The sequence below is a fragment of the Balearica regulorum genome, chromosome Z (genome assembly GCF_011004875.1).
Source record: "Balearica regulorum gibbericeps isolate bBalReg1 chromosome Z, bBalReg1.pri, whole genome shotgun sequence".
In the NCBI taxonomy this organism is placed as follows: Eukaryota; Metazoa; Chordata; class Aves; order Gruiformes; family Gruidae; genus Balearica; species Balearica regulorum.
The window spans coordinates 24,919,155-24,946,831 of record NC_046220.1 but is presented as its reverse complement, the minus strand read 5'-3'; the positions used below and the strand labels follow the sequence as shown (position 1 = coordinate 24,946,831).

The following is a 27,677-nucleotide window of genomic DNA, read 5'->3' as shown; positions in this document are numbered from 1 at the left end:
GAAGAATCTAATTAGATGTTAAATACCCCAGACCAAAAATCACCACTGGGCTAAAGGACACGTGGACAGTGCGTGAGGGGCGGGTGTGTGGGTCCCAAGGGTGTAATTGCCCAGGGATTTCTCTGTTCTGTGTCCCTCTCTTTGGTGGCACCCAGCCCAGGCTAATCCTGCTGCTGAGCCTTTCAATTAAATTAATTATTTTATAAAATCTGACACCTGAGACTCTGCTGCAGGAAACCTAGGGTCGAGCCTGAAGAAGAAGGAAGCGCACCCAAGAGTGTGTGTGTGTGTGTATGACACTATGAATGGTGTGCGAATGCTTGGGCAGCAGTTATTCCTTTCACATTGTAGTTCGGTTGATTCAGAAGAATTCCAGTGCCTTCATAAAGTGAGCTTGTTTTGAATGGTACTTTAAAGGTAAGAAGTTATTAACAAGGTTACTTATGTAATTTTCATAATCACAAATGCACATAAGCCTTCTGCCCAGATTAATAAAGGCTTTAAACCTTGACTTGTCCTTTTGACTGATGCATTGTGTGCTTGTTTTTTTGTTCTATGTCCTACCTTGCAGTGTGAATACACGCTGAAAGAGTGCATTCGAATATTAAGCTTTGATGCTATATGAGGTTGCGTTTTTAACTTTTACCTGCTTTCTTTTTCTGTGCAGGAGATGACCATTTAATTCTACATTTAGTATGTTCTCTTCACTGTACAGTGCTCTAACACTGAACAGAGAATGCTTTCGCGTCTTTCCATCTTGACATGCTGGCATCTGATCAGAGGTTTATATCAAGCTTTTAGCAAAGTTAGTATAGGCATTGTGAAGATGTACCTGGAAATAGTTATTTACAAGATTGGTGCAGAAAATTAAGATAACTGCCATTTACTGCAGCTAGAAAGTTAGACTTTTTGAGTCCAGTTTCCTGGCTGCTTACAGCAGTAAATCTGTGTAGGCGATGATCTTGACTTGAATTACACATCCTCTGGAGAACTGTTCATTGTGGTACTTTCTTCACCACAGCTCATCAGTGCAACAGAGCCTCTTATGGAGGACACTGCCAGCTCCTTTGTGGTTTCCTGCTTGTTCATGTGGGTGAGAAGAATGGGTTCTGGCTGGTTTTGAACCAAGCACTTGTTGGTTGTTGACTGAGTCATGATACAAATAAAGTTCCAGCTGACCTAAACTCAGAGGTCTCTAATGTGGATTTCTCCTCTGCCTGCCTATTTCCACAAGATTTCCTCATCTGTGGGCCTGTCATACTCCCACTTCAATTATTTGAGCTAGCTGTCTTTTTCCCGATGAAATGATCGTTTGTGACCTGTTGAAAGCGACTGCATTTAGAGAAGGAGTGAACGTTCACTGAGGAAATGAAAGTTGCAGCTAATCTCCCTTCTGCAATATACGATGCTTAGATGGGGGAAACTCCATTCTCCACTTCCACAGAACAAAGCAGCTTGATCTTTCCTTGTGTTACTGGACTTCCCTCCGTTTGCTGGGTAGCAGTATGCTCCTTTCTGGAGAGAGTCCTTGCTACAGATCAGGCCGGTGTCAGGAGCAGACAGAGAAGGACATTGAGAGGGCAGTGGGAAAGCAGACTGCTTTGGAGTATTTGGGGCATGAAAACTGCTGAAGGGTTCAGAGTGACTGAAACACGAGGAACTGTTTATGTAGCTGGTTCATGTGGTAGCGGCAGGTTGCTCAGTGCAGCTCGCAGGTTATGGACAATTTTTGTTCCAGATGGGAGGAGAGTGTGCTGATCTGTGCTGTCCTCACATGGGAAGATTTTATTGATGAAGTCCAACCTTGTGTAGCCGTGGGCATGGTGAACAGATGCGCTGCTAACGTGATGCCATTCTTCTATCAATGGAGTTGTACCTACTTTTGATACTGTTGCATTTGTTGGTTCTTTGCAATTCTTGTAGAAATAGTTGCTTTGCTTTATATAGTTTGCTTTGCCTTATGTTAAAACAAGTATGTAGAACAGTCCAGATGGACGCCATTAAAGGGTGCTTTAAGATATACTTATCCAGACAGCGTACCTTCAGCTTTCTGTGCAGTTAGGCAGGGCTCAAGGTCTTGGATCAGAATTGCTTCTCTTCTGGGAGGACTTAATGCTGTAATTTTGGGGGAGGTCTGCTGACATTTATGAATTGTGCAGCTAGCCAAATTTTGCTATGTGGTATCTACAAAGCCATGTAGATTACAAAATTTCAGGCAGAATTGCTTAAGGTAAAATTGGTATATCTCTGCTCAGAGTGAAAAAGAAAAAAACACCCCAAAACAACAACAACAAAAAAAAAAATTCCCCCCCACATACCCTCAAATGTGTGGAAAATTTTCAAACTTGTTTTAAACCAAAGTACTGTTAGAGTACATTTTTAGTAATGAAGAGGACCTGTGTGTTTTATTTTTTAAGTAGACATATTTAATGTCCCCTGTAACATGCTTCTAGTCTGTTTTACTAGTAAATCAACATCTGTTGCTAGCAATCAGTAAGATGAGACAGTTTTAGAGTAACTTCACTGTTTTGTACTGTTTGGCCTTGACATTTGAAGTTGGGCAGTGTAAGTCGGTTGCCTTCCTCTAAAAATGTTGAAACTGAATTTAATTTATTTTCATATGTTAATTTTATTACCATGAAGAGTTGTGATATATTCTATGTTTAGCTCATATTTTAAAGTAATTACACTATTGAATACTACGTTCTAGGCATTGTCTACTATCTATTTAAAATGAGTAAGGAGAGAAGGTGAACGTGCAATGAAAGTGCACCTAGCTTTTGCATAATTTGGATCCATGTGAAATTTTGAACTTGAGAATAGATTCCTGACATCAACATTTTTTCACACTGTATGAAAACTGCGATCAAATTCTAGTTTGTGACACTGTTATTTCTTAAAAGTTAACTCTCATGGATGATGTATTTCACAACAGAAATTGAAAATATTTTTAAAATCTCAAAAGATTTGGCTGCCTGTCAGTTTTAACTTGGGTACTAGCGTGAGGTCATAGTTACCTGTTCTTAACTATAGCTTTTTATTTCATGTTTTGCATTCAAGTTGAGTTAGTACATGACTTCTTCAAATGCTTTAGAAGAGAGGCATGATGCCTCTCATAGCCTTCAGAAAAGAAAGCAGGATTGTCTTTATTGTCCTCTGTTAAGTTCCACAATGGGAGGTCTTTGTAAGAATTTCTTTCTCCAAATAACAGAGTATCTACCTTCAAAGTTAAAGTAATGTACTTTAACAGAATCCTAAAAATCACTGCTTTTCAGAGTCCTAGGTAGGCTTGAACCCTCCAGCTTAAAAATAAATTATTGCTGGAGATGTATAGCAATATATAAAATCAGTGTTGTTTGAAGATGATTTTTTGTCTTTTGGTGTGTTATTGGCCAGTGCTGGAGAGACTGTAATTGGCTAGATGACAAGGCAAATTGGTGGTGTAATCTATGACCAGGTAGTTGACAGTCTATTGCTAAGCAATATAAAACTCTTTTTGTAGGAAGAGGTAAAATGTTTCTAGAACATATGTGGATGAGAATATAAATTTTAAACAGTTGTGTGAATTTACAGTTGAATAGGCAGCGTATATAGTAGTGGGATAGGTGTGAACAGTGTTGTAGCTGCTTACATACTTGATAACCTTGGTGAACTATAGTTATGTGCAGTGATGCAGGTAATAATTTGTCTAGATGGCAGCTATACTTTAGCTTCTTAGGAGTCCAAAGATCAGAGCCTGTGTTGGGCAGGGTGTAAAGCCACAATCAGTATTACTTAATGTATGTTCTTTTTAAAGTGAGTGGCATAATAGGCTATTAGATTTCTGAGTAGAGAAACCTTTCTTTTAAAACGTCACAGGCATTGAAAGGGAAAATACTAATTTTACGGAGAAATGTGTACACACGATCTTTAACATACCGTTTAAAGATTTTAGAATGGTTGTTTCTTTTGTGCCACCAGGGGGCATGGGACTACAGGTTTTTTTTTTCTTTCCAGTATGCCATCATCTGCATATTGATTTCCTGTTGCTTTCAGTTCATATATTTTATAAGTTTCTAATATTTGTCTTTAAACTGTTGAGATTCTAGGATGTTGGCTGTACATCTCAATTAGCTTAATCTGGATCTGTTGTCAAAATATATTTTTGTCTTTTGGGTATTTGAGGAAAGCAATTGTTCCTTAAAAGGAAAATGCAAAAACCTCAAGTGAATTATTGTCAAAGGGGGAAAAAAAATCTCATGTACAGATATTGTTTCTAATAGTATATGTTATGTAGAAAATAAGGCATTGGTGCTAGGAAAAAGTTTTACTTATCATTAAAATCATAGGTCACAGAGTAGCTGTCTACCGAATCAATGTTATTTGTGTTGAATGTAGTGGATAAAATGTAAATACCTGAATCTGCAGCAGGTTTTGCTGTAATGACAGCTTCTTGATAAAAACTTATTGATACATTGTATATTTTTGGGGTCAGACCACAACTTTAATAATAGGAAATCACTGGCTTTTTGTTCTGTATCTCTATTATTGTTAGGTTGAAGTCAGTCTGAGGAAAGAAAGAAATTACTGTTAAGATTAAATATCCCTAAAAACATGTTAAATAATCTAGCCTTTTGTGATTCTGTAAAAGCTAACACATTCATGCCTGAAAAAAAACATACCTCAAATCATTTGGAAGGAGTGGCTAGTACATGAGAGGGCAGTAGCATTTCCAGGTGTCTTGTTCTGCTATGCTCCCTACTGTATTCCAACAATACAGTGATTAGATGGTACTAATTGCTTTTATGATATCTGTCTCTCCTTCCAAGTTGCTTTGGGCGATAATGTTGACTTCTTTCAATTCGCGTTGACGTCGTTCTTTATCCTTCCTCTTGCAGTGCACACTAGAATCATCTACAAAATCCTGTTGTTTGCAACTGAATATGACCTTCTGACTGAAAGTGCTATGAGTTTGAGCTGTCTCCAGGATTATCTTGATGTTTGTAAAGGTCCAATTATACAGATTATTACTGTGATCAGGCTGCTAAGGGATCTTTTACTCATTAAGTGCTTTTGTTAATTTCTCTCTAAATTTCACTGAAAATAAGAAACTCAGTATTTATTGAAATACTATTTCACATGTACAGGAAGAACCAAAATGATGTTAATCCCATCATGATGTGACTGCCTTCTAAAAAATGGCTTTCTCTTTGATGTTCTGATGTGATGATAAATGAAAAGATCAAATTTCTGAAAATCTATGAAAGATGTGAAAAAATTTGAAGTTGGCAAAATTGATATTTGACACAGTGTGACCTTTTAAGAATATCTTTGTATCACTGATTAAATCTTGTGCTGCAAATTCAGTTTCATAATGGAAAATGTAACTTTTGGTCTTTTATTCTGAAAGGAGGAGGTTTCATGTGTTGGTTCAATTTCTTATTAGCTTGTCTTTACATAAAATACAGAATAAAGACTTGATTTTTTTTGTTTGTGAATTTGATTTTTTTTAAAATTCTGTCAAGAATTGGTCTGAGAAATAACTAATTTTTTTTTTACAGGGCCAGCTTTCAATTTTGCAAGAAAAAATAGATCATTTAGAACGCCTGTTGGCTGAAAATAATGAGATTATTTCAAACATACGAGATTCTGTGATCAATCTGAGTGAATCAGTAAAGGACGGTCAAAAAATTCCAGAGGCTATAAACTTCAGTCAAGGATCTGTCTCTGAGATCATTCCTTCTGCTTCAGTTTTGTTTGCAGTTGATTCTGAGGATTGTTTGTTTGCTTCAAAAAGTGGAAGTCATAGTTCAGGTGTACAGGTAAGCAGTATGCCTTTCTTTCTTATTTTGCTGGAGTCTTAACTGTCATTACCTTTTAATTCTAAAAATATCTAGTCACTGGTAAAAGCTTGGTACTAAGCTCCTAATCTAAGATGTAACAGAATTGTTCAAGTGGCTATTGTGTTTAATAGATGTTACGGAAGCATTTCTTTTTGCCTTTTTTAAGCTGTCTACAATTGAATAATGATTATGAAGAGCCAACATTTTAGAAAGCTTAAAAATTCTTTAAAAAAAATGCCCAACAAAACCCAGTGATTGTACTCAGATTACTGTCTGGTACTCTCAGATGATCTTTGGAAATAATTTATTTGAAAGTCTTTCTGTTTCTCTAAATTGTTCTAAAATTAATGACAAACTGGAAATAATGGGTAGTCTTGATTTAAATAGGCTTTATATTTTAGGGATATATTGTGTAGATAAGTCTTGATGGGGGGAGGTAAAGAATGTTCAAGAACTAATAATTAAAAAAAAATCTCAGGTATTGTGTTCCCTTTTGAATGTCATTTCTGTATTTCATAATTCTTACGTGTCTCTAGTTTGTATATGCACTTTGATTAGAAAGGAGGAACGTATACCATGTTGACTGGTTGGCATGAACTGGGGAGGTCGAAGTTTTTAAAGTAAAACACTTCAAGTTGAATTTATTTTCCTTTCTGGTGATGCTTGTGAGTTCATGGACTCTTATATATGCAGTTTTAATGGAGTGTTTCAGGAGCACTGAGAATACTGTGTGAAGTTTGTGATCTGTACTGGTTTTGGGAGTCTTGTGGGAGTACTATAAATATTCATAGTACTCTAAAGCAAAGATTAAATTTTGAAGTCCAGCTTTCTCATTCTAGAAGTGAAAGTATTTCTGTTGCAGGAGTCCATGGACTTAAGATGAGTAAGTACACATATTAGAACAGTTGTAACCTCTGATGTATCATTCATAATACCATTAAGCTCTTCAGGGATAGGCACCACCTTAATATGTCTTTTACAGTGAAAGTAGGGTTTTTTTAAAGGCAATATCTGACTGTTCATGTTTCTAATATACATTGAGACTTCTGTTTAGGAAAATAAAGCATGTGGACCTATGACTACATGTTTTCAAGTTACTAGATTGTTAACAGGTTATTCCTTGTACAGTCTGTTACCATATTAAGTGATGTGCTTTTTTAGGTGCATTAGAAATTAGTTATGGTAAATGTGAATTGTCCATTTTGAGGTAAAATGTGTTGGCTTAAATTCTTGGACATGTGGAAAGTAAAACATGTTTGCTTAAACTGTTGTCATATTTTGCTTCACATTTGCAGAATGTCAGAACATGTACCTACTATCAGCTAATGTACCTACCTAATGGTAGGCTGTAGTAGCTAAACTGCTTTTTGATAATTTTTTTTACTTTTAGGTTATATGCGTGCACTTTAGTAACAAATATAGCAGGGAATATTCTTAATACTGTTCCCCTACTCATGCTTTCTTTCCTTGCCTTGCACAGGGAGGATTCTCTTGCTCTTTGCATCATTACATTAGTACCTTGTACTCAGCAGGTTATCCACCACCATATTAAATCACCTTAATACTGCTTCTGTATACGGTTTGTCATCCTGCAAATCTGACCCACATTTCAGTTATGGAATCTAAGACCTGACTTTAGCAGAAACAGATCCTGTAACACCACATTAATGAGCTGATCTAAATTCCTGTATGTGAATATGGTTTTACTGTTTAATACTTTTCCAAGCCTGATGTATTCTGCAAGCTCAGTTAACTGATTTTCTTCTAGACTTTTTTTTATGAAGACTGAGCAATTTTGAGTAGATTATTTGGAGCATTGTTTTTAAATTATATTTTACATTCTAAACCAGCTTATGTATGTTATCTGCTGTTCATAAATGTTAACTTAAACCTGCAGATCTGGACGTTACTTTTTCCATGTTTGTCTTTTAAGTGGATGTACAAGAATGAAATGAAAGACTAGAAAGAAGTAAGAGCTAATATATATGAGACATAGTGTTAGGATAAAAATCACTTTGGAGAATGAAGGCCAAAGAGGCTTCACTGAATAAATTATGGGAGTTCATTGTAGTCTCCCATAATAGAGAAACCATTATAAGAATGCATTAAAATATGGATTAAAAACCTTTCTGATATTTCAGTGAGAAATATTACCAGGACTTGCTACTCAGATGTATTTTCTTTGCATAAATCGGACAAAGCAAGATACTAATATTACCACAAGGCCCAAAAGATTTTTGGATAGGATAGCTAAAGGATTTTTGCATGGAGCAATTGTAAATCAAGAAATTGTATACTTTGTTGTTACTTGTGGTGTTTGTAAAGAAGGTAGAAAATTGTAACAGATCTGGCCACTGAAAATAACACTGAATTGAGAATGGATAGAATTCAAATTAAATAGAAGACTAATGTGTACTTTTCAAAAGATAAAAACAGAGCTATGTAATAAAACTGACAAAATGAAGAACTCTGAATTGAACATGGTTATGACCTGACAGGCAGCATCCTTTTTGAATTTCTATTTGTCTACTGTTTTTACAAAGTCCTTTCTTACTCATCCAGCCCATACATCAGCAGCTTCTCTGTGAGAATGTTGCAAGAGGCAGCACTGAATTCCTTACAGAATTTGAGGCAGACAATATCCATTGCTCTCCCTTCATCTACCTAGCCAGTCATTTCATCGTAGAAGTTTCTGAAGTTGGTCAAGCATGACTTGCCCTTGGTGAATCTATGCTGACTACTCCTGTTGACTTTCTTGTCCTTCATGTGCCTGGAAATGGTTTCCAGGATTAGATGCTTCATCACTTTTCCAGGGATGAAGGAAAGGCTGACCAGCCTGTAGTTCCCTGGGTCTTCCTCCTTGCTGTTCTTGGAGAGGACTGACATTGCTTTCCTCTGGTCCTTGGACACTTCTAGTCACCATGATCCTTCAAAGGTTCTTGAGAGCAGCCTTGCAGTGATATCAGCCAGCTCCCTCAGTACTTGTGGGTGCATCCCATCAGGGCCCATGGACTTGTGTGTGTCCAGTTTGTTGAAGTATTTCCTGACCTGGTCATATTGCATCAAGGGCACATCTCCCCTCATCTCTGTGGTTCATGAAGGCTAGTCTTGCTAGTAAAGACTGAGGTGTAAAAGATATTTAGTACCTCAGCCTTTTCCATGTCCTATCTTTGACATCCGTGACTGGATTCAATTCCATTTGAGCTTTAGCTTTCCTGACTTCATCTCTGGATGCTTAGACAATGTTTCTCTATTCCTTCCACATTACCTGTCTCGGCTTCCACCCTCTGTAGGCTTCCTTTCTGTGTTTGAGTTTTGCCAAGAGCTCCTTGTTTATCCATGCAGGCCTCCTGGCATTTTTGTCTAACTTCCAACTTGTTGGGATGGACTTCTCTTGAGCTTGGATGAGGCAATCCTTGAATATTAACCAGCTTTCTTGGGCCCTTTTTCCCTTCAGAGTCTTACCTTGCGGGACTCTGCCAAGCGCTCAAAAGTCTGCTCTTCTGAAGTCCAGTGATGTAATCTTGCTTTTTGCTGTCATCCTTTCTCTCTGGGTTCTGAATTCCATCATCTCATGGTCACTGCAGCCAGTGCTGCCTTTGCCCTTCACAGCCCCAACAAGCCCCTCATTCTTGGCATGTAAGAGGTCCAGTAGAGCACCTCTCCTCACTGGCTTCTCTATGACTTGGATTAGGAATTTGTCACAGATGCACTCCAGGAACTTTCTGGATTGCTTACGCCCTTATGTCCTTCCAGCACATAACAGGGTGGTCGAAGTTCCCTATGAGGACTAGGTCCTACAAATGTGAGGCTGCTCCTAGCTGCTATGGAGGGCCTCATCCACTTGTATACCTGGCCAGGTGGCTTATAGCAGACATCCACTACAATGTCACCCATAGTGGTTTGCTTTTTAGTCCTTGCCTATAAGCTCTCGGATGACTTTTCATCCACCCACAGGCAGAGCTCCAGCTGTTCTCTCACATAAAGGCAAACTCTCCCTTGTCTTCCTGGCCTGCCTTTCCTCAAGATCTTGTATCCTTCCATTGCAACTTCAGTCATTAGCGTCATCCCACCACATCTCCATGATTGTGACAAGATCATAGGCTTACAACTGCACACATCTCTAACTCATATTTATTCCCCATGGTGTGTGGATTAGTGTACTTTAGAGAAGCATCCCACATGCTGATTTCCTCAGAAGTGTTTTGCAGATTTCTCTATAATTGTACCTTGTAGGCACTTCCTTGCTTACATGCGAACACTGGAGGTGACCCTGCTTAAGCCCTGTTTTGTTGATGATGATAAAGAGTCACTGATCTGAAAACAGGGTCTCATGGTCGTAGAACCCCAAAACCCGTTGCCAACAAGAAGTCTGAGGCCAATTATTGACCTGTACTATCGGTGTCCTCCTCTCACACCCCTGCCCCTCACTGGTGGGATTGAAGAGGGCACTACCTGGGCCTCCATGACCTCAATTACTACCACCAGAGCTCTGTAGTCACTTTTGATGCAGTCTGGGTTGCCCCTGGCAGTGTCTTTAGTACCCATATGGAAGAACAAGAAGGTGCAGTAGTCAGCAAGTTGGACAAACTTTAGCTTCTCTGCAACATCCTGGGTACTGGCAGGCAGCAAACCTCTCTAGAAGATGGGTCAGGTCATTGAGCCAGTTATTTCAGACAATTGTTGATTAAGATATCAAGGTCTATTTGCTGAATTATGAGTTTCTAGCTCTTGAGCTCATAATAATGGGAGCATGGTTTGAGGTAATGGTAAGGTAATAGATAATAGGGAAAAAATATGTATGTTATGGACTGTAAAAATTGGTATCCTGCAGACTGCAGAAAGTTGCTTGTGAAATTCAGGCGCTATCCACAAGAAAAACTCATAGAAATGTAGGCAATTCCATGAATTGTTGCTTTTTAAACCAGTGTGTGTTCATGGTTGAAATTTTAGAAGAGTTTATCAGTCTTAAGGTCACTCATTGGTAACTGGCAAATTTACAGAGTATGCATTTAATTTTCTTCAGAAGGTTGCATTTCACAGAAAAATTACAGTTCCTCAAAATCAAGTTTTGGAAAAGCAAGAAAATAGGATATTAGGCTAATTTCAATGTAACCCTTATTTGGTCCCTTTGAGCTGGCCACACAGAATGCATGTATCTGCAAGTAGTGCAGCTGTGTTTTCCATTAAGCAATATCGTCCAAAGGTGGAAGCAATCCTGGTGAAGCAGTGATGTGATAAGAAGATCTCTTACAGGCCATAGATATCTAGTGTATGGACAATGTAGGCCTAACTGAGGCTCAGCTAGTTCTAGTTACAGTGGCTTGTGTTCCCATCTAACATTACTTCTCTTTGTATCTCAAGCTAAAGGCCTGTGGTGGCTTGACCTTGGCTGGCTGCCAGATGCCAACCCAGCCAAGGTCAACCCACTGCAGTCCTTTTTGGCACCGAACCTGGGGCTTGAGGAATTGAGAGGTCAGGACAGTATTTGGGAGTGGTAATGGCCAAAACTTGGATAGGAAGTTGCCAGAGTGAAATAACTGTGGGGATTTTTTTGTTGTTGTAATGAGGTGAAGACACAAGGGGTGGAGTTTTATTGTGTGTGTAAAACTTCCACGTTTTCAGTGTTGTTATCTCATTTTGATTTTGGTGTGGGAATTTTTTTTTTGTAGATGTAAGTGAAGTCTGTGAAGAGTGTGTGATGAATGTATATTTTATTGACTGTTCATAAATATGTATTTCACAGAGGTGAAGGTGGAATATGGTGAAGGTGCAGGTGCCCAGGTGTGGGCAGCGGGGGGGCTCCAGGGATGGTGTCTTGTGAGGAGAGGCCAGCACTGCCCTGTGCTAGACACAACTGTTCAAGCCAGCTCCAAAACAGACCCACCATCAGCAAGGGTGGTGGCATCTCTGGGAGAATGGGTTTTGAGATGGGGCAAAATGCTCCATGGCAGTGAAGTATAAGGAAAAAAGAAAAAAAGTGGGAAAAACAACCCTGTGAACACCAAAGTCATTGAAGAAGGAAGGGGAGAAGGTACTTCAGCCACTGGAGCAGGTGGGGGAGACCACTGTGAAGGAAGTATTTCCATGCAGCCCACTAAGGACCCCATGCTGGAGCAGACAGGTATTTTCAGAAGGAACTGTGGCTCATGGGGGGATCCACACTGGAGGGGTTCCTGAAGGAGTGTAGCCTGTGGAGAGGATCCTATGCTGGAGCAGTCCATGAAGAACTGTAGCTTGTGGAAGGGACCCTATGCTGGAGCAGGCAAACAGTGTGAGGAGGAAGGAGTGGTGGAGAGGACCCACTATGGACTGACCGCAACCCCTATACCCTTGTACCACTTGGGACAGGGGGACATGGAGGAGTTGGAATGAAGGAATGAAGTTGAACTGGGCTAGAAAAGAGATGGGGAGAAGATCTTTTAGTTTTGTCTTTGTTTCTCACTGTCCCACTCTAACTGGTAATAAATTAATTTAATGTTCCCCAAATCAAGTCTGTTTTGTTTGTGATGGTAATTGGTAAGTCATCTCCCTGTCTTTATCTTGACCCATCTTATTTCTCCCCTTGTCCTGTTGAGGGAAAGTAAGAGAACAGCAGGGCGGGGGTTTGGCAACCAGCCAAGGTCAACCCATCTTAACTTCTTTAGCAGATGTTTGTTTCAGGTATCTGGTTTTTTTTAAAGTTTCCTAGCAGGACAGAAACCAGCATACCACTGGAAAGTTTTAACTCTTCTGGTATTCATGTAGTAAATGACTCCTGTAGGCTTTTTTTGTGGAAGTGAAACATTTGTTGAAGAAAGTTTTTCTGGTGTACACTTGTATTCTAACACGGGGTTAGAATTAAAGTAAAGTTTAGTTTAGTTTAAGTTTTTTAAACTACAGTACCAGTAAAAGGCTTGTCAAGATGATAGTTCGATATGGTAACTTTGGTCTAAACTCATGTTAGAAGAGTCTCCTTGAAACTATCTGGTGGTATCTAAATTTCATAGGAACTTGTTAAAATAACTCTAGGGTTGCTTTACTTACCTGTAACTTTCTTATTTGCATTGACAAGTGAAATATGTCCTTCCTTGTATAATTAGTGTACTGGGCAACTCTAAATATATAAGGAACTTTCTTACAGCATAGTTCTGAACATTTTTCCTTGATAGTTCCTTTCAGTTCCCTTTTGTGAGTTTGACTTTAGCCTCAATTTCTCTCGTCACCCCTTCTTACTGCTTGCTTAGTTTGTCCTCTTCATCTTCTGCATTGCCCTATTTAGTGTATCGTGATGTTCTGTATAATCCTCTCCGTACCTTCCTTCCCCAATGCCATTGTGCGCTGTCATAATTTTTGTGACTTAAGGCTCTCATTTATACCATTTATCTAACCAATTTCAGTTTCCTCAGAACAGGGCCTGCCAAATGCTCCTCTTCCTGCCAGCTGTGTCTTGGGTGTTCTAGTATGACTTGAAACTTGCTCTCATTTGTCAGTTTTCTATTTGTTTGACCCTTCCTCTCCCTGTGGAATGAACAAGCTGATCCATTTTTTGATGAAAACAGCTTTGGTTTTTAATAGCAGAACTGTTTTTTGAATTCATGTTTTATATTCCTGTTACTCTTTTTTAGATGTTGGATGTCTATGATATTCTTCCTTTCGATAATCCAGATGGTGGTGTGTGGAAGCAAGGCTTCGATATCACATACAATGAAAATGAATGGGACAGTGAACCACTTCAAGTTTTTGTTGTGCCTCACTCACATAATGACCCAGGTAATATTTTAACTGCATTGATTTGGGTACCTTATTTTGAATTGAGAAATATATTGCCGTTTCTGTTAATTTGGGGTTTTTTTGAAGCATACTACTTAATATGTCAGATATAAGTATAGCAAGGCAGTTAAGCACATGTGTAATTCAAGTGGCCACTGTTATGATAAAAGTTGTACATGCACTTATTTATTAACTGGAGTAGAACTTCAGTGTTGATATTGGAAGGTAATACGGATTGTCTGTAGTCACCCTGTTGGTAACCCAGTCAGTTTATTCATTGCTGCATTAAATATGGCCTGTTCTTATTTTGACTTTTTGAACTGTCATAGATATTTAACCCTCAGCCTGTGCCAAAGAGATGTGCTTTTTGGAAGATGCAACAATGGCAAGTCTGAGGTTTTTGACTGTAACGCTTTCTTTACTGTTTTGCGCATACCCCTGCCCCCATCCTACAGTGGGATAATATCAAGTGTGGATTTAAACTGAAACCTGGGCATGCTTACATAATTCCACTTCTTCCTCCTAAGTGGATGTTTGCTGTGTAATAAAACGGAGAAGTGACACTTTATTTTGAAATTATTGTAAAATACAATCCCAGTGAATTATACTGCTGTAGTGTACTCATGGTACATGTACACTGACCATGAGAGGCTGGTGAAGCTGCTTGTTATTGTGAAAGCCACAATTTCAGTGATTTTAGACTTTACTACTGTCTCTCTAACAATTTAATTTGTGTGAAGTACTGTGGATCTGAGTGAAGTAAGATACGGCAGTTTGAACGTAAGTGACTTTTATTTGCACTTATCTAGCGTTTTCAAAGAAAACGAACACTGGAATTTGGAGGGACTGTATTTTCCAGTTATGACAGCTTAAATAACAATGTATGGATATAGTAAGAATATTCAGAGAAAATAATCACAGTATAAACTTTGATCTGCCTTTTGGTAGAACTGTCTTTAAACCTGTGTCCATTTATTTCCTCTCTGGTTGTTGGTCTTTTCAAAACTTTGCTAGAAAGAAGCCACACTCTGTACGGTCATTTAACGAATCTGAAACCATCCTAAAGGAATGTACAGAACTTCTAAATCTCTTAGTTCTTGTTAGAATGGGGTTTGGAATTTACCTCCCTCCCTTCTTTCTGCTGAAGCTGGTAGGATCTTATCCTCATTGAGGGAGGACAGTTGGCATCCTGCTAGAGGCCCGTGGGCTAGTGTCACATCTGTCCTCCTGAGAGGAGTTTAGCTGGATTGAGTAAAGACCCCCTGCACCGTGCAGGCTGAGGTAGCTCTACAGGAGCACGAGGCCTGGAAGCTGCAGCGGAATGTCCAGAGGGAAGCTGAGAAGAGCTTTGCAGAAACTTCACCAGTGTCCATTCAAGCCGTGAGGTTCGGTAGGGACCCAGTGTTCTGGCACTGACTTTTTTTCTCTCTACAGGCTCTTTTTCTGCAAGTTCTAGTAATTTTGGTTTTATCTTTTTTAAAAATTATTTTATTTTTATTTTATTTACATTCCTTCTGTAACTGTCTTCCAAAACACAATATATTGGGCTAATTTCCTCTGTGGTGCCTGGCCTGTCTCATCAGTACTCCATGCAGAATTGAACAGTTTCTGTTGCCGTTCTGGAAGAACTCTTTGGAGCTAACTTGTAGCTTTCTGACCTCCAGCCTTCTACTTTCTTCTTCACATGCCTCCTATAATCAGCTGTGCTAGATTTTCACAGCCAACACCTTTTCTGTGTCTGACAAACTTTGGTGTTGTATGCTTTAATCTAGTGTTTGGTTCATCTTGCAGCACCAGTGGCACACTGAGCACTCATATTCTAAGGAATTTGAATATTGGTGTTACTGGACTTCTTTTCACATGAGGATTATTTTGGTAGATACTAACATCTGTCACTACAAATTACATTCTCCCTCACTGTATGCCAAGCAAGGCATGCAGTCTTGAGGCTGCTGTTGACTCAGCTGGCCAATAGCAAAGGCTATCAATATCAGGTTATGCTGGAGGGGGCTTCATCAGACCCTCCAAATTTTTAGATATGTGTCTTTCAGAGCTAGCAGACTGAAAAGCTCTGTATTGCTCCTATGAGAAGGGACCCAGAAATAGTGGAATTGTTGGGAAGAAGGACACATCTCTTATTAGGATGGCCAGTTACTAAGCTCACTCAGTGAGGAAGGCCTTGAGCTTCACTATGTGTTTGCCATGATGATTGAAATATGTCTTCATATATATGATTGATTATGCCTTCTTTTGGACGGTCAGAGGATAACAAGGGTTTTCTCCAGGTCCAGAGACCCTCTCTGTATGGCATTCTTCTCTGTAAGATTTGGGTTCTTGGTGTGTGTTTTAAAAAACCCAACCAAACAACAAAAAACCTCACCCCAAAAACCCCAAACACACACCAAACCACACACCCCCCAACCACAAACCAAACAAAAAACCAGAAGCACCAGGTAAAAACTAACGACACTACCAAAACCACCAAACAACACCCTCCCACACTCCCCCAAAAAATAACCAACCAAAAACCCCCATCATCCCACCCTCTCCAAGAAAGATTTTTGTGTCACCATAATTATTAAATTTGTAAGACAGATAAAGCATTGATACTGTGCTACAACCAGAGGTGGTGTCACCACCTTTTCCTGTTTAACTTTGTGTTATGAATCATGGAATTTCCTGTACTTTCCCAGTAGGAGTCTTCTGCTTACCTAGGGAAATATGTTTGTGATGTATCTGTCTATTCTTTAATTTTACATCTGAATGATGTGTCTTGGTGCACTTGAGAGCTCCATTTAATGAAGTTTAATTTGATTCAATTTTGCCCTCTTCAACAATGCTCTGGCCTTCTTCCAAACATAGAGGTGTGGGCCATAATGAACTCGACTTCAGAGATGGATTTTTACTAGCATTCAGATATCTATCTTGGAGGGAGTCACTCATTAAATCTATAGTAAGGTACTTGTTCTTCCAGCTCTCTGAAATGAGTCCTTTCTGGGGCTGCCCCTTCAATAATCGGGTTTGAAGAATTCTGTGAAGTTACGAGAGCTGTCTCTTATCTTTCTGTTGCAATTTTTTTCCTGCATAGGTTATTCCCAAGGACTTGCCTGAAGTCTTAATGGTGTTGTCTCATTCACTTTTGATAGCTGACTTTCTTACTGCTGTCTAGTTTTGGTTCCTAAAGTTGTCCTCCTTAATACCTAAGTTCTTCATTTCTTCACTGTAAAATTATATCTGTCCTTCTACCAGCAGCAACTAAAATCAAGAAATATGCATACAATCTAAATATTTCCCAGCTTGTTTAGGGTCCTCAGTTGATATCAAGTAGAGTTAAACTGAGATGTAATCTTGGTAAATGTAAACTGCTCCATCACCAAAGGTGATCGCGTGAGACTAGTTATTGTTTGCTTTTACAAAGTGTTATAGAAGTTTCCCGACTTGGTACTCCCTTTGGTAAGGACATTTCTGTGGAATTGTCTGCAGTATGAAACTGCATGTTAATATGCACTTGAAAGGAGGAAAAATTATCTGTAACAGAGATCTGAAATGGCTTGTATAGCTAATGGTTACATTGTTCCTCTCCCACAAAGGATTAAAAGGCATGGTGCAAAGGAAGTGCCTTCTGGCAAAAAATATTAAGGCATACTGGACCTATAGTGTAACAATATATGTGAAAAATATTTACCAAGATATGGGGTCAATAAAGATATAACTATATTAACTGCAGAAGCTTTAAATTCTCATTATATTTTATATTTTATCATCTGAGGCTGCTTTGTCTTTAACTTTTCACATAACCATTTATGCTAGTGAGAATCTGTAGCTCAAAGGTAAAGAAACTGCCTGAAACAGAATGTGTAGGGAAAGGGGTGGTCTTAGGTTCTATGTTGTGTTTTGGGGGAGGACTTAGGTGCTGATGCTCTGAAACACTTTGTGTTGCTAAATTCTGCTAAATCTGGGTTAACTGCTTCCATGTGAATTCAACCAGGACCTACAAACTTGGGGTCTCTATGCTTCTCCCTTCAGTAGCTTGTATATTAACTGTTACTGGGAAATCAGGTGTACGAATGAGTTCCTTTTACACATTTGATCAGTGGTAGGCGTAATTGTCTTTTAGTTGCTGGCAGTTGATGAAGATTTGAGCACTTCAGTAGTGTGTCTGATTTGGGAGGGGACTCATCCAGTGCAGATTAATCTCAAGCCATGCAGAGATGTTCAGTTTACAAATAGCTGTGTTGTGTGAGGCTATAGCAATTGCAGATGGGTGGCATTTCTTTTTGGAGTAGATTAATGAGCAATTGTATAACCTGTTGTGCTGGCAGAGCCCTTCTGTTAGCTCTCGTGCTTCAACAGCAGTTTCATGTGACTGCCTGAAGTGGATTAAGCAGCTGAACTCCAGAGGGGAGAAGCCTGCTCAGGGACAGCGACGTTGTCAACCAGGACAAGTGGACTTGAAAGATGATGTTCAGATATGACCTGAGGGATCAGAAGACACCTCTAGCATTTATTGCTCTGTGGACAGTGGTGATTTTGGTAGTGTCTTCTCATTAAGTTATTTAAGAATTGAGACTTGTGAGCTTTGTAACATATGAGTGTGTACCAGATCAGGGTATTTTATTGCTGAATGTGGTTGTTACATACCTAGTTGTGGTGGGTTGACCCTGGCTGAGGGCCAGGTGCCCACCAGAGCCGCTCTATCACTCCCCTCTTTCATTAGACAGGGGAGAAAAGGTACAATGAAAAAAAAAAAACTTACGGGTCGAGATAAGGACAGGGAGAGATCATTCTCTAATTATCATCACGAGCAAAACAGACCGAACTTAGAGAGGGAATTCATCTTATTTATTACTAAGCAAAACAGAGTAGAGGAATGAGAAATAAAACCAAATCTTAAAAACACCTCCCCCCACCCCTCCCATCTTCCCAGGCTCAACTTCACTCCCGGGTTCAACCTCCGCCCCCCCCAGCGGCACAGGGGGACGGGGAATGGGGGTTATGGTCAGTTCCTCACGTGGTGTTTCTGCCGCTTCTTCCTCCTCAGGGGGAGGACTCATTGTTCCCCCGCTCCAGCGTGGGGTCCCTCTCACGGGAGACAGTCCTTCACGGCCTTCTCCAACGTGAGTCTCCTCCACGGGGTGCAGACCTTCAGGAGCAAACTGCTCCAGCGTGGGTCCCCCACAGGGTCACAAGTCCTGTCAGCAAACCTGCTCTGGCGTGGGCTCCTCTCTCCACGGATCCACAGGTCCTGTCAGGAGCTTGCTCCAGCGCGGGCTTCCCACGGGGCCACAGCCTCCTTCAGGTGTCTCCACCTGCTCCGGCGTGGGGTCCTCCACAGGCTGCAGGAGGAATCTCTACACCCCCTCATCCTCCCTCCATGGGCTGCAGGGGGACAGCCTGCTTCACCATGGTCTTCACCACGGGCGGCAGGGGAATCTTGCTCCGGCGCCTGGAGCACCTCCTCCCCCTCCTTCTGCACTGACCTTGGTGTCTGCAGATGTTCTTACATCTTCTCACTCCTCTCTCTGACTGCAAAAAGCGCTCTCTAACTGTTTTTTCTCTTTCTTAAATATGTTATCACAGAGGTGCTGATTGGCTTGGCCTTGGCCAGCGGCGGGTCTGTCTTGGAGCCGGCTGGCATTGGCTCTATCAGACACAGGGGAAGCTTCTAGCAGCTTCTCACAGAAGCCACCCCTGTAGCCCCCCCTGCTACCAAAACCTTGCCACGCAAAACCAACACACTAGTACAAGCAGCACTTAAGTGGAATTGAAAGAGACTAAAACAGACTTTCCTTCCCCGCTCCGCCTGCCCACCCCTAATTTCTACCTAAGTAAAAATGTATGTGAAATTGTATGTGCACATATGTCAGGTCTCAATGCTATTTTTTAACGCTTCATTAATTATCTATAACATTCATAACTTTATCTTACTAACACTCACATTAACCCCTTTTTATTATTTAAGTCAGTCTCCATTTCTCAGGAGGAAATTTTATAGCCCTATGAAGTTAATTGCAATGTTAAGATAAAAGAGAAATTAAGCATTAAAATGTGATGCTGTTAATACACTGTGGAATTTTAGGTTTGTTTTCTGTTGACCAGATCTGGATCTGGTTTTCAGGTGACTTCTTTGCTTTCCTGATATGTTTGGAACACAGATTTAGACTATTATCTGACCCACCAAAATACAAGAGCAGGGTAGTATAAAGCTGAAGCAGAAAAGAAAAAATGCTACTTGAGTAACGTCTGAAAACTTTACATTTAAAAGTTTCAGACTGTAAATTGAAAGGTCACTGAGTAATATGCTTGTATTGTGATTTAATAGAAAGATAAGAAGATCAGTCACCACTATTTGTCTAGAAATTGTTTTCCTTTTTATAAACACCAATAGTGTGTGGTGTTTTCTCAAAAAAAAAAAAAGAACTATGAAGGCTATGTAAAGACTAAAAAATATACATTGAATGGTGAACACCTAATTCTTCTATTGTAGAGGAAGATGAAATCTAGGAATAGAATGGGAAACTGGGCAGCTCACAAGTTCTTCTTGACATGCTGAATTACAGAAATCTGAGTTGTAATCCTGGCTAACTTCTCAATATTTCTGTGGTTGCATATGAGGTGGTAGGGGACTTTTAGTGAGAGTTTTTCTTTTTCCTTTGAGTGGGAGAAAACAACAACAAAAAAACAAACACAAAGAAAATCCAGGGCAGTTCCACTGAAAATTGACAGGACTGTTATAGAGAGCACACTTTTAATTCCTGATCAGTAGAAATCTTCTTCCCATCTTAGTTATGAGGGCAACAGATCTAATATGTACAAAGCAGAAATAGACTTTGCATTGCATAAGCCTAACACATAAAAAGTCTAATTATAATTTTTAAAGCACCTCATGGTTCATGACAGATTTTACTTTTGGTGAAATGTGGAATCATTTGTGTTTTTTAGCTATGCTTATGAAATTAAATGTGATAAATATGAAATAATTCTTGTGGTCCATTGAGCAGAGATCTTTTACAAGTTAAAGTATGCCGTTGGAAAAGTAAATACACTGTTGTAACTTTTAAATGTTGATGTCTCTGCTTCTGCCTAAATGACTTCATTTCAGAGAATATTTTTGGGGAACAAGGGGCTCATCTTCTATTTATCTTTTTGTGAATCAGAACGAATGTTTCAACACAGGGATGTTCCAGGTGGCTTTGTGTCTTATACTATGTCTTATGCTTATACTATGCCAAATAGAAAATTAAAAAAAAATCTTAGACTGCTTTTAGTTTTAATTTTGAGATAGCCTTACCTGAGAGACATCATGTTTCTCAAGGTTTCTTTCATAGTCTTGGCCAATATGCCATTCATCTTTATTGAAAAGATAGGGGTTTTTTGTGAAATCAGCACCGAAGTTTTGTCAGAAACATGTAAAATATCAACTTGTATATTTGCTCTATTTAGTTTTGACATCATAGAATGACGATGCAAGATTTCTAAATTTAAAAATTGATATGTATTTTCTCTACCTTAAAATAAGGGATTTTTTTTTTTTTATTGCTGAATCTACAAAAGAGCTAAAGCTAAATTCTTTCCATGTGTAATCATACGTTCTAAAATGTAAGTTAAAACTTAGCTTTTGGATTTATTTCTAGTATTTGCATTATTGTCATTATTGTGTGCCTGTGTATGATCAGTTAAACATATGCTTAAGTTCTCCAAAGCCCTCATAAGAACTTATGGCTACATGTCTGTTAATTTTTTTTTTATTATTTTAAAGAAACACTTTTACCATTGTGGTATCACATCTGATGTGGAACATGGATGTAATTAAGAACTAAGATAGCCTCTTTCAGCTTGTGATTCTTTTTTACTTCCTTAGCTATCAAAACAGTTGCTTACTTGTGTCTACTTCCAGGAACTAGTTAGTTGAGAATTAAGCATAACTGTAAAAAAAAAAAATGACATAAGTTTTTTACATTTACAGGTGTACATCTTAAAAATCCAAGAACTGAAGTTTCACTAATTTTGTTGCAAAGAGAGTTCTTTTACTTTCTGGAAAGCTATATAATGTTAGCTGAAATTTAATTGTTGTATTTAATTCTGCCATAAAATTAATAACTTACTCAAGTTTCTTAAGTTGCAAGCAGCAGTACTGAGTTGTGAATTCTAGACTCAGTGAAATTCATTGTGATATACTGTGAAGTAAATCACAGATGCAAACTGCCTTCAAAAAAGGAATTAATGTAACAAGAGTAGTATTCCAGACATTCACTAGATAAGCCTCTTCATTAGAACAGATTTCATGAGAAACTAGAAATTTTTTTAAGGACACATTTCTTCTTAAACATTGGAAGGTTACTTATGGTAGTAAGCAATTGAAAAGTCTTTTTTGTTTCATTTCAACACTTAATTTTAATCCAAAAGATGAAAGAAATATATATGTAAAAACCAAAACAAAACCCAAACAAAAAACAAACTAACATCCTTGCAGATACATGTAACCAGTGCTCAGGCACTCTTAGTAGTAATGATTTCATGTTTCCAAAGTTGATTTGTGATTCTTGTCATGATCAAATTGTAAAGTGCTTTTACTTAATTAGATTACTTTTTGAATAATGCTAATTTGTTAACTTCTGATTTTGTCCTGAAACTTTTTGTCCTGTATCTCTACATCTGTGTCTTAACTGTGCTAACACACAAAAATACCTTTCTTCAGTGCAAGGAGCTGATAGACCTTCAAGAAGGAAATTGGACTGGAAAGTGCAGACAGAAATAGTGGCAAACCAGTTAATGAAATGCTTTAGGATTTTTTGCATAGCAATGGATTTCATTTACATTTGGACATGATTTTTTGAGTCTCCTGTTGACCCAAGAAAATTTACATTAACAAAGTGGGGAAAAAAGTGAAAAAACAGACAACTGCAAGATGATGATAAATCTTGAGGGGGAGGGAGCGAGGGCTAATCAAGTTTCCACACTTTTGAGGACAAACATGAGTGAGGCAATCAAAAGGCAAGCAGCTTAACAGTGTGTACCCTCTATTGTAATCACATGTGCTGGCAGAAAATGAAAATAGCTGGCAAAGTCCTGAATACTTACTAAGTCAAGACTAGCATAATGACAACAAAGACAGTATTACTTTTTCTCTTGTTTACATTTTTATAGTGATAAAGGTCCTTATGTAGATTTAAACGAATGAATGTTATTTTGCTGATATTAGCATATTTAATTTTGGTAACTGCAGCTTTAAACTATTGCACTTTTTCCATATGTATTGAAAGTTTCCGGCTTTCCAGATCCAAATATACTGGTAAACGTTTTCTTTCAACTTGGCAACAAATTCTTAGTTTACTATCACAATATCTTCTTATGCCGGCTGACCTGTCATTTAGCTCTGTGCTTCTTTATTTAGGTTGGTTTATTAAGTTTTTCAAGAATGTTTAAGACAACTAATTCAGTGTAAGTTTGCTTTTATTGCTGGAATGTAAAAATATGCTAAAATAGTTTATTATTATGATATATTCCTGTATAGGAAAAACATACAATGGTTTTAGTTCGTTCTCCGTTAGTTGTGTGCTAGCATGTTATTATCTCTTGCAGAAGAAATTCCTGGTAAGAAGCTATAAAGTTATAGTCTGCTACATGTGGATGATCTTGTGTAAATATCAGTAAAATATTGCTTTATTTGTTGAAAAGCAAATGAGCATTGAAAAAGATTTAATTGGTTATGTGATCCCAGTTCTTTCAGTGAAAGCTTCCATTAAAAAAAACACTTACTAAAATAGACAGAGATCACAACAAATTTTGATTACAAGCAGCACAAAAGGACAATAAATTCGGCTTATTCATTGCTTTTCTGTTTTCAGTCTTAGTGAAATTTTTGTGTAATACTAATTTACTGTCAACTTTTTTGTATTAAGCTGTTTCCAACCCTCTAAAGAAAGTATGTTTTAAGTTTAGATTTTAAGCCCTAATATTAACTATCTTCACAAAATATATTTTCCTCCTTTAAGATAGATTAGATTACAGTGCTCTATCTGTACAGAAACTTCTATCTGATGCAATGCTGATGATTATTCTAGATGCTAAACATCTGTTTAAAAAAAAAAAAATAGCTAGCACTTTTCCTCTGGAGTGTTATAGTTTTATTTCCTCATTTGCAAAGTTAAAAGTGAGGGTTTTGGGTATTTGTGGTATGTTTGTTTCTGAATACTTTATTAAAATTTGACCCTTACAAAGTTACGAGTGCAACCTGGAAGTAGTGTGACCAACGTAAGAGCGTGCCAGTGTCTAACAGCTATTCCTAATTACAAGATTCTTTATTTGAAATATAATTAAGAATTTGAATTGAACTGGAAAAGAATGTACATATTGTCAAATTACATTAGCTCTGCATTTCTACCTAAGATGAATGTATTTTTATCCTTAAAATAAAATGTAATATATCCTTTTTGAATCAATATTCAGACTCTATTCAATAATGAAGTAGTTTTCTTTTATTAGACTTAAAAATGATTTTTTTAATACTAAAATTTTCTGCGTTTATATAACTGCCTTGAAATAATATTATCTTTTTCCAGAACAGCCTAATCTTGTGTCTTCTTATAAGCTGACTGGCATTATGCTAGAATGACAGTGCCTCTGCAGAACAGAACTGATAAATCAGAGTGGAATCACTAGGATCGTATCTGGAGTACAGTCCTCACATTGTGTGGATGCTTTCACAAAATCTTAAAATGTGGATAGGACCAATTCATAACATCACTTTCATTCTTCAGTAGTTACTCTGTTGTATATAATGCTTCCTTAAACGCAACTGCTGAGGCCCTTTTGGAAGCACTTGAATGAAAATGCTCATACATGACAAGAGCTGGTATGAAGAGTAGGAATATGGCACTTGTATATTAAGTAGACAGGCTTATCTGCTTCTTTTTTCCAGTTACAATTCCAGAAAGAACATATCCCTTCCATATTCTGGGAAGGAAGATGCATGTACTTTCTCAGGCAAGGTTTTAGGAAGAGGTTAAAGAATTTCATGGCAGGCTCTGCACTGTGAGGTCTGAATATGTGATTGAAGTTGTTTTTTCCTTTACTCTGTGTCTCACTGATATCTTTTCTAATGAGGGATGCAGCTACGGCATATTTCTTTTCTCAGTCATTGCTATCAAACCCCTCATAAGTTATGCTGAACATGAGCTGCAGGGCTCACTGTTGCTTCATTTGCCCCCATTTTATTTCTTTACCCTCAAGTTCTGTGGGATACCATTAGTGGCTCTTGAGGAGAAAATTAAGCTGTAGGTGTAAGATGCTGCTAGTAAGGATTTTCGTTCAGTTGTTTTACATAAAGTAAGGTGATAGTGTGCTTTATGACTTGAAAGAAGAGATAAGACATTGAGGAAAAGATTAAGGGGTGTTGGGGGTGGTAGTTGGGCTTGGGCTGGGAAAATGATTTGTTAGTAGATGCTAGAGTCCTCCTGATATGAGAGCTAAAGAAACCTAGTGGAAGTTATCGAGGAAGATCAATTTGAATATATGTACATCTTCCTTTTAAACTACTTAATTTGTGCTTAAATTTAAAAAAAAATCCACAATTTTAAAAATTTGTGTATTCTGTTTATCAAAGTAGAAAGCCTAATATTGTGTGTGTATTTATATATTTAGGAAATAAACCATCTAAACTTTGTAAAAAGAAACTCCTGAAGAGTTTAGCACTTTGAACTGTCCACAGCATGTAAAGTTCAGCTTTTTAAGAAAATGCTTTTGTAGGGAGTGGGAAGAAGGCAAGTCTCTAAGACTGTTGAAAGCAACTGAAATTTTGTATTGTCTTAGGTTGGCTGAAGACTTTTGATGATTACTTCAGAGATCAGACACAGCATATTTTAAATAATATGGTTATAAAACTGCTAGAAGACAACCGGAGGAAATTTATGTGGTCTGAGATTTCTTACTTTTCAAAATGGTGGGATGGAATAGATAGCCAAAAAAAGGATGCTGTTAAAAGGTTTGTACGCTGAACTATTTCTTATCTTCCATGTGGTATGTTCTGAGACTTTGTGTGTTTGACTACAGTGTAAACTTGATTTCACTTTAGCAATGCGGAATTGCTAGAATACTTGACTACTGAAGTTCTGATTTTTTTGAGCTTGGTTAATTTTTTTTTTCCAGTTACAAAATAAAAGTTCAGTTAGAGAAGTGAAGCCAAATAAGTGAGTTGCTGAAAAAATTGACTAAAAGTTTCCATGTACCACCATGAAGGTGTCATCCAAATTGTGATGATGATGGGATTATAAACTTTATTGAAGTCATATTGAAGTATTGGCAATGGAGTAAAAATAGTTTTTCACATTAGCTATTTATGTATGGTAATTTTTCCTTCAACTTTAACACAATTATGAAATGAGATTTTTTGTTTTTAAATATGTGCAATTTTATAAACATGCAAATGCTTAAATGGTAAAGTAGTACATACTCTACACCATTGCTCTTAGTTCTTGGGAATGACAACAGAAGACATCTATTTAAAAGTTTATGTACAATGCATAAGTATTAAAGCAGAGCTGGGTTTTGTTGAGATTATAAAGATCCCTTGGAACACAATAAACAGTAAATGGTAGTCAATAGGGAACTGTGTCCTTCAGGAGAATCAGGTATTGGTTAAACTGCTGTAAGACTTTAGAAGCTGCACTGGAGTTTTAGTTTTGCTGTATGCTTTTCATTACTTTTATGGGTATTATCTATAATGTGACTAAGTTTTGATAAGTTTACTGTATTTCTTGAATTCATTAAACATTTATATGCTACTGTACAATGTAAGTGCTGAAATTACATTATTTAACTCTAGGGACCACCTCATGCTGGAAGCATGATCATTATGTTCACTGATATCTTAATAGAGAGATAGGATCATCCTGTGATCTGTATCAAGAAGGCATTTTAATGAGTGAGATGGTCTGAAGCCTTTATAGATACAATAAACTTCAAAGCTCCTTCAGCTCTTTATAACAGTAGAAAGAATGGTAGATCAAAAACGGGGAGATATTGGTAGTGCTTGAAATGTGCAATGTCTAGGCATCTCACTCAATTGGCCTTCTGTATCATTGCACATGCACTTTGATTTTTGTAATCTATGCAGGAAATAGCTTTCTTCCTGATTTTAAAAAAATCAAATATTATGGCACATGCAGTAGAGCTGGTAGTTTTCATTGCACAGAGGCATTAAAGATTTCACTGTTCATCTATTAATTTTTCCCCATTTAATTAAAAAAATGTAGTCCAGTGATGGAAGTAGCACAAGCAATTTAGATTTTGGCATCGTGTCACTGGTAGATACCTATTGGGTATTCAGAAATTTATTTTTAAGAGTATATTTTTCATATGCAAGATTCTGAAAACAGTTTATGCATTTTTCAGGTTAATAAAAGATGGACAATTTGAAATAGTAACAGGAGGATGGGTCATGCCTGATGAAGCCTCTCCTCATTATTTTGCTTTAATCGATCAACTGATAGAAGGACATCAATGGCTAGAAAAGAACCTCGGTATGTAGCTTGATCTAAAATTTAACTGTGTAAATACAGGAAGCTTTTTTTTGTATTTCTGAGGTGCTTAGAAGTGGTGCTTAGACCACTTACTGGAAGTTATAGAATTTAATCTAGTATTTGCAATTACTGTTTGCAGATAGAAGTTCCTGGATGCAGTGTATTTAAACAATTCTATGTCTTAACATTTTGTCTTGATCAATGAAAGCTGTGCATAGTATGTTAGCATAAAAAAGTATAACACTAGATCATGCTGAATTGTAGATGACGTGTTTCTGGTATCAGAGTTTCCAATTGCCATTTCTGTATTTTGAAAATCACGACAAAGGCCTTAAAATGACTTAAAAATTTATATTCCTTTCATGTGTTTGGATCTATTCTGCAGGCTCTGTATTCCTTAGGTTCTCTTATGTAAGGCTTTCAAAGAAGTAAATACAAAATTTAGTAGTAGTTGTTGTAGCAGTAGTAGTGGTAGTAGTTATAAAACCTAAACCCATTGTAATCTTAGAACTGTTCATATTTAAAAAAAAAAAGAAGGGGGGGGCAATTCATTCATTTTTGAAACTTTGACAAATTACTGACT

The 27,677-nt window shown here is 37.9% G+C and overlaps 1 protein-coding gene across 4 annotated transcripts in view; it reads left to right on the top strand.

Moving 5' to 3' along the window:
* The window catches only part of MAN2A1 (mannosidase alpha class 2A member 1), a 127,836-nt gene that overhangs the window by 7,503 nt on the left and 92,656 nt on the right, over positions 1-27,677 (top strand). For 3 of the 4 annotated variants that reach the window (XM_075739620.1, XM_075739621.1, XM_075739623.1), the window contains exons 2-5: positions 5,541-5,801; positions 13,430-13,574; positions 25,386-25,557; positions 26,967-27,094. In XM_075739620.1, the coding sequence (XP_075595735.1) occupies positions 5,541-5,801; positions 13,430-13,574; positions 25,386-25,557; positions 26,967-27,094 (706 nt within the window). The remainder of the gene's footprint in view (positions 1-5,540; positions 5,802-13,429; positions 13,575-25,385; positions 25,558-26,966; positions 27,095-27,677) is intronic. The other variant, XM_075739622.1, reaches the window with a different exon arrangement.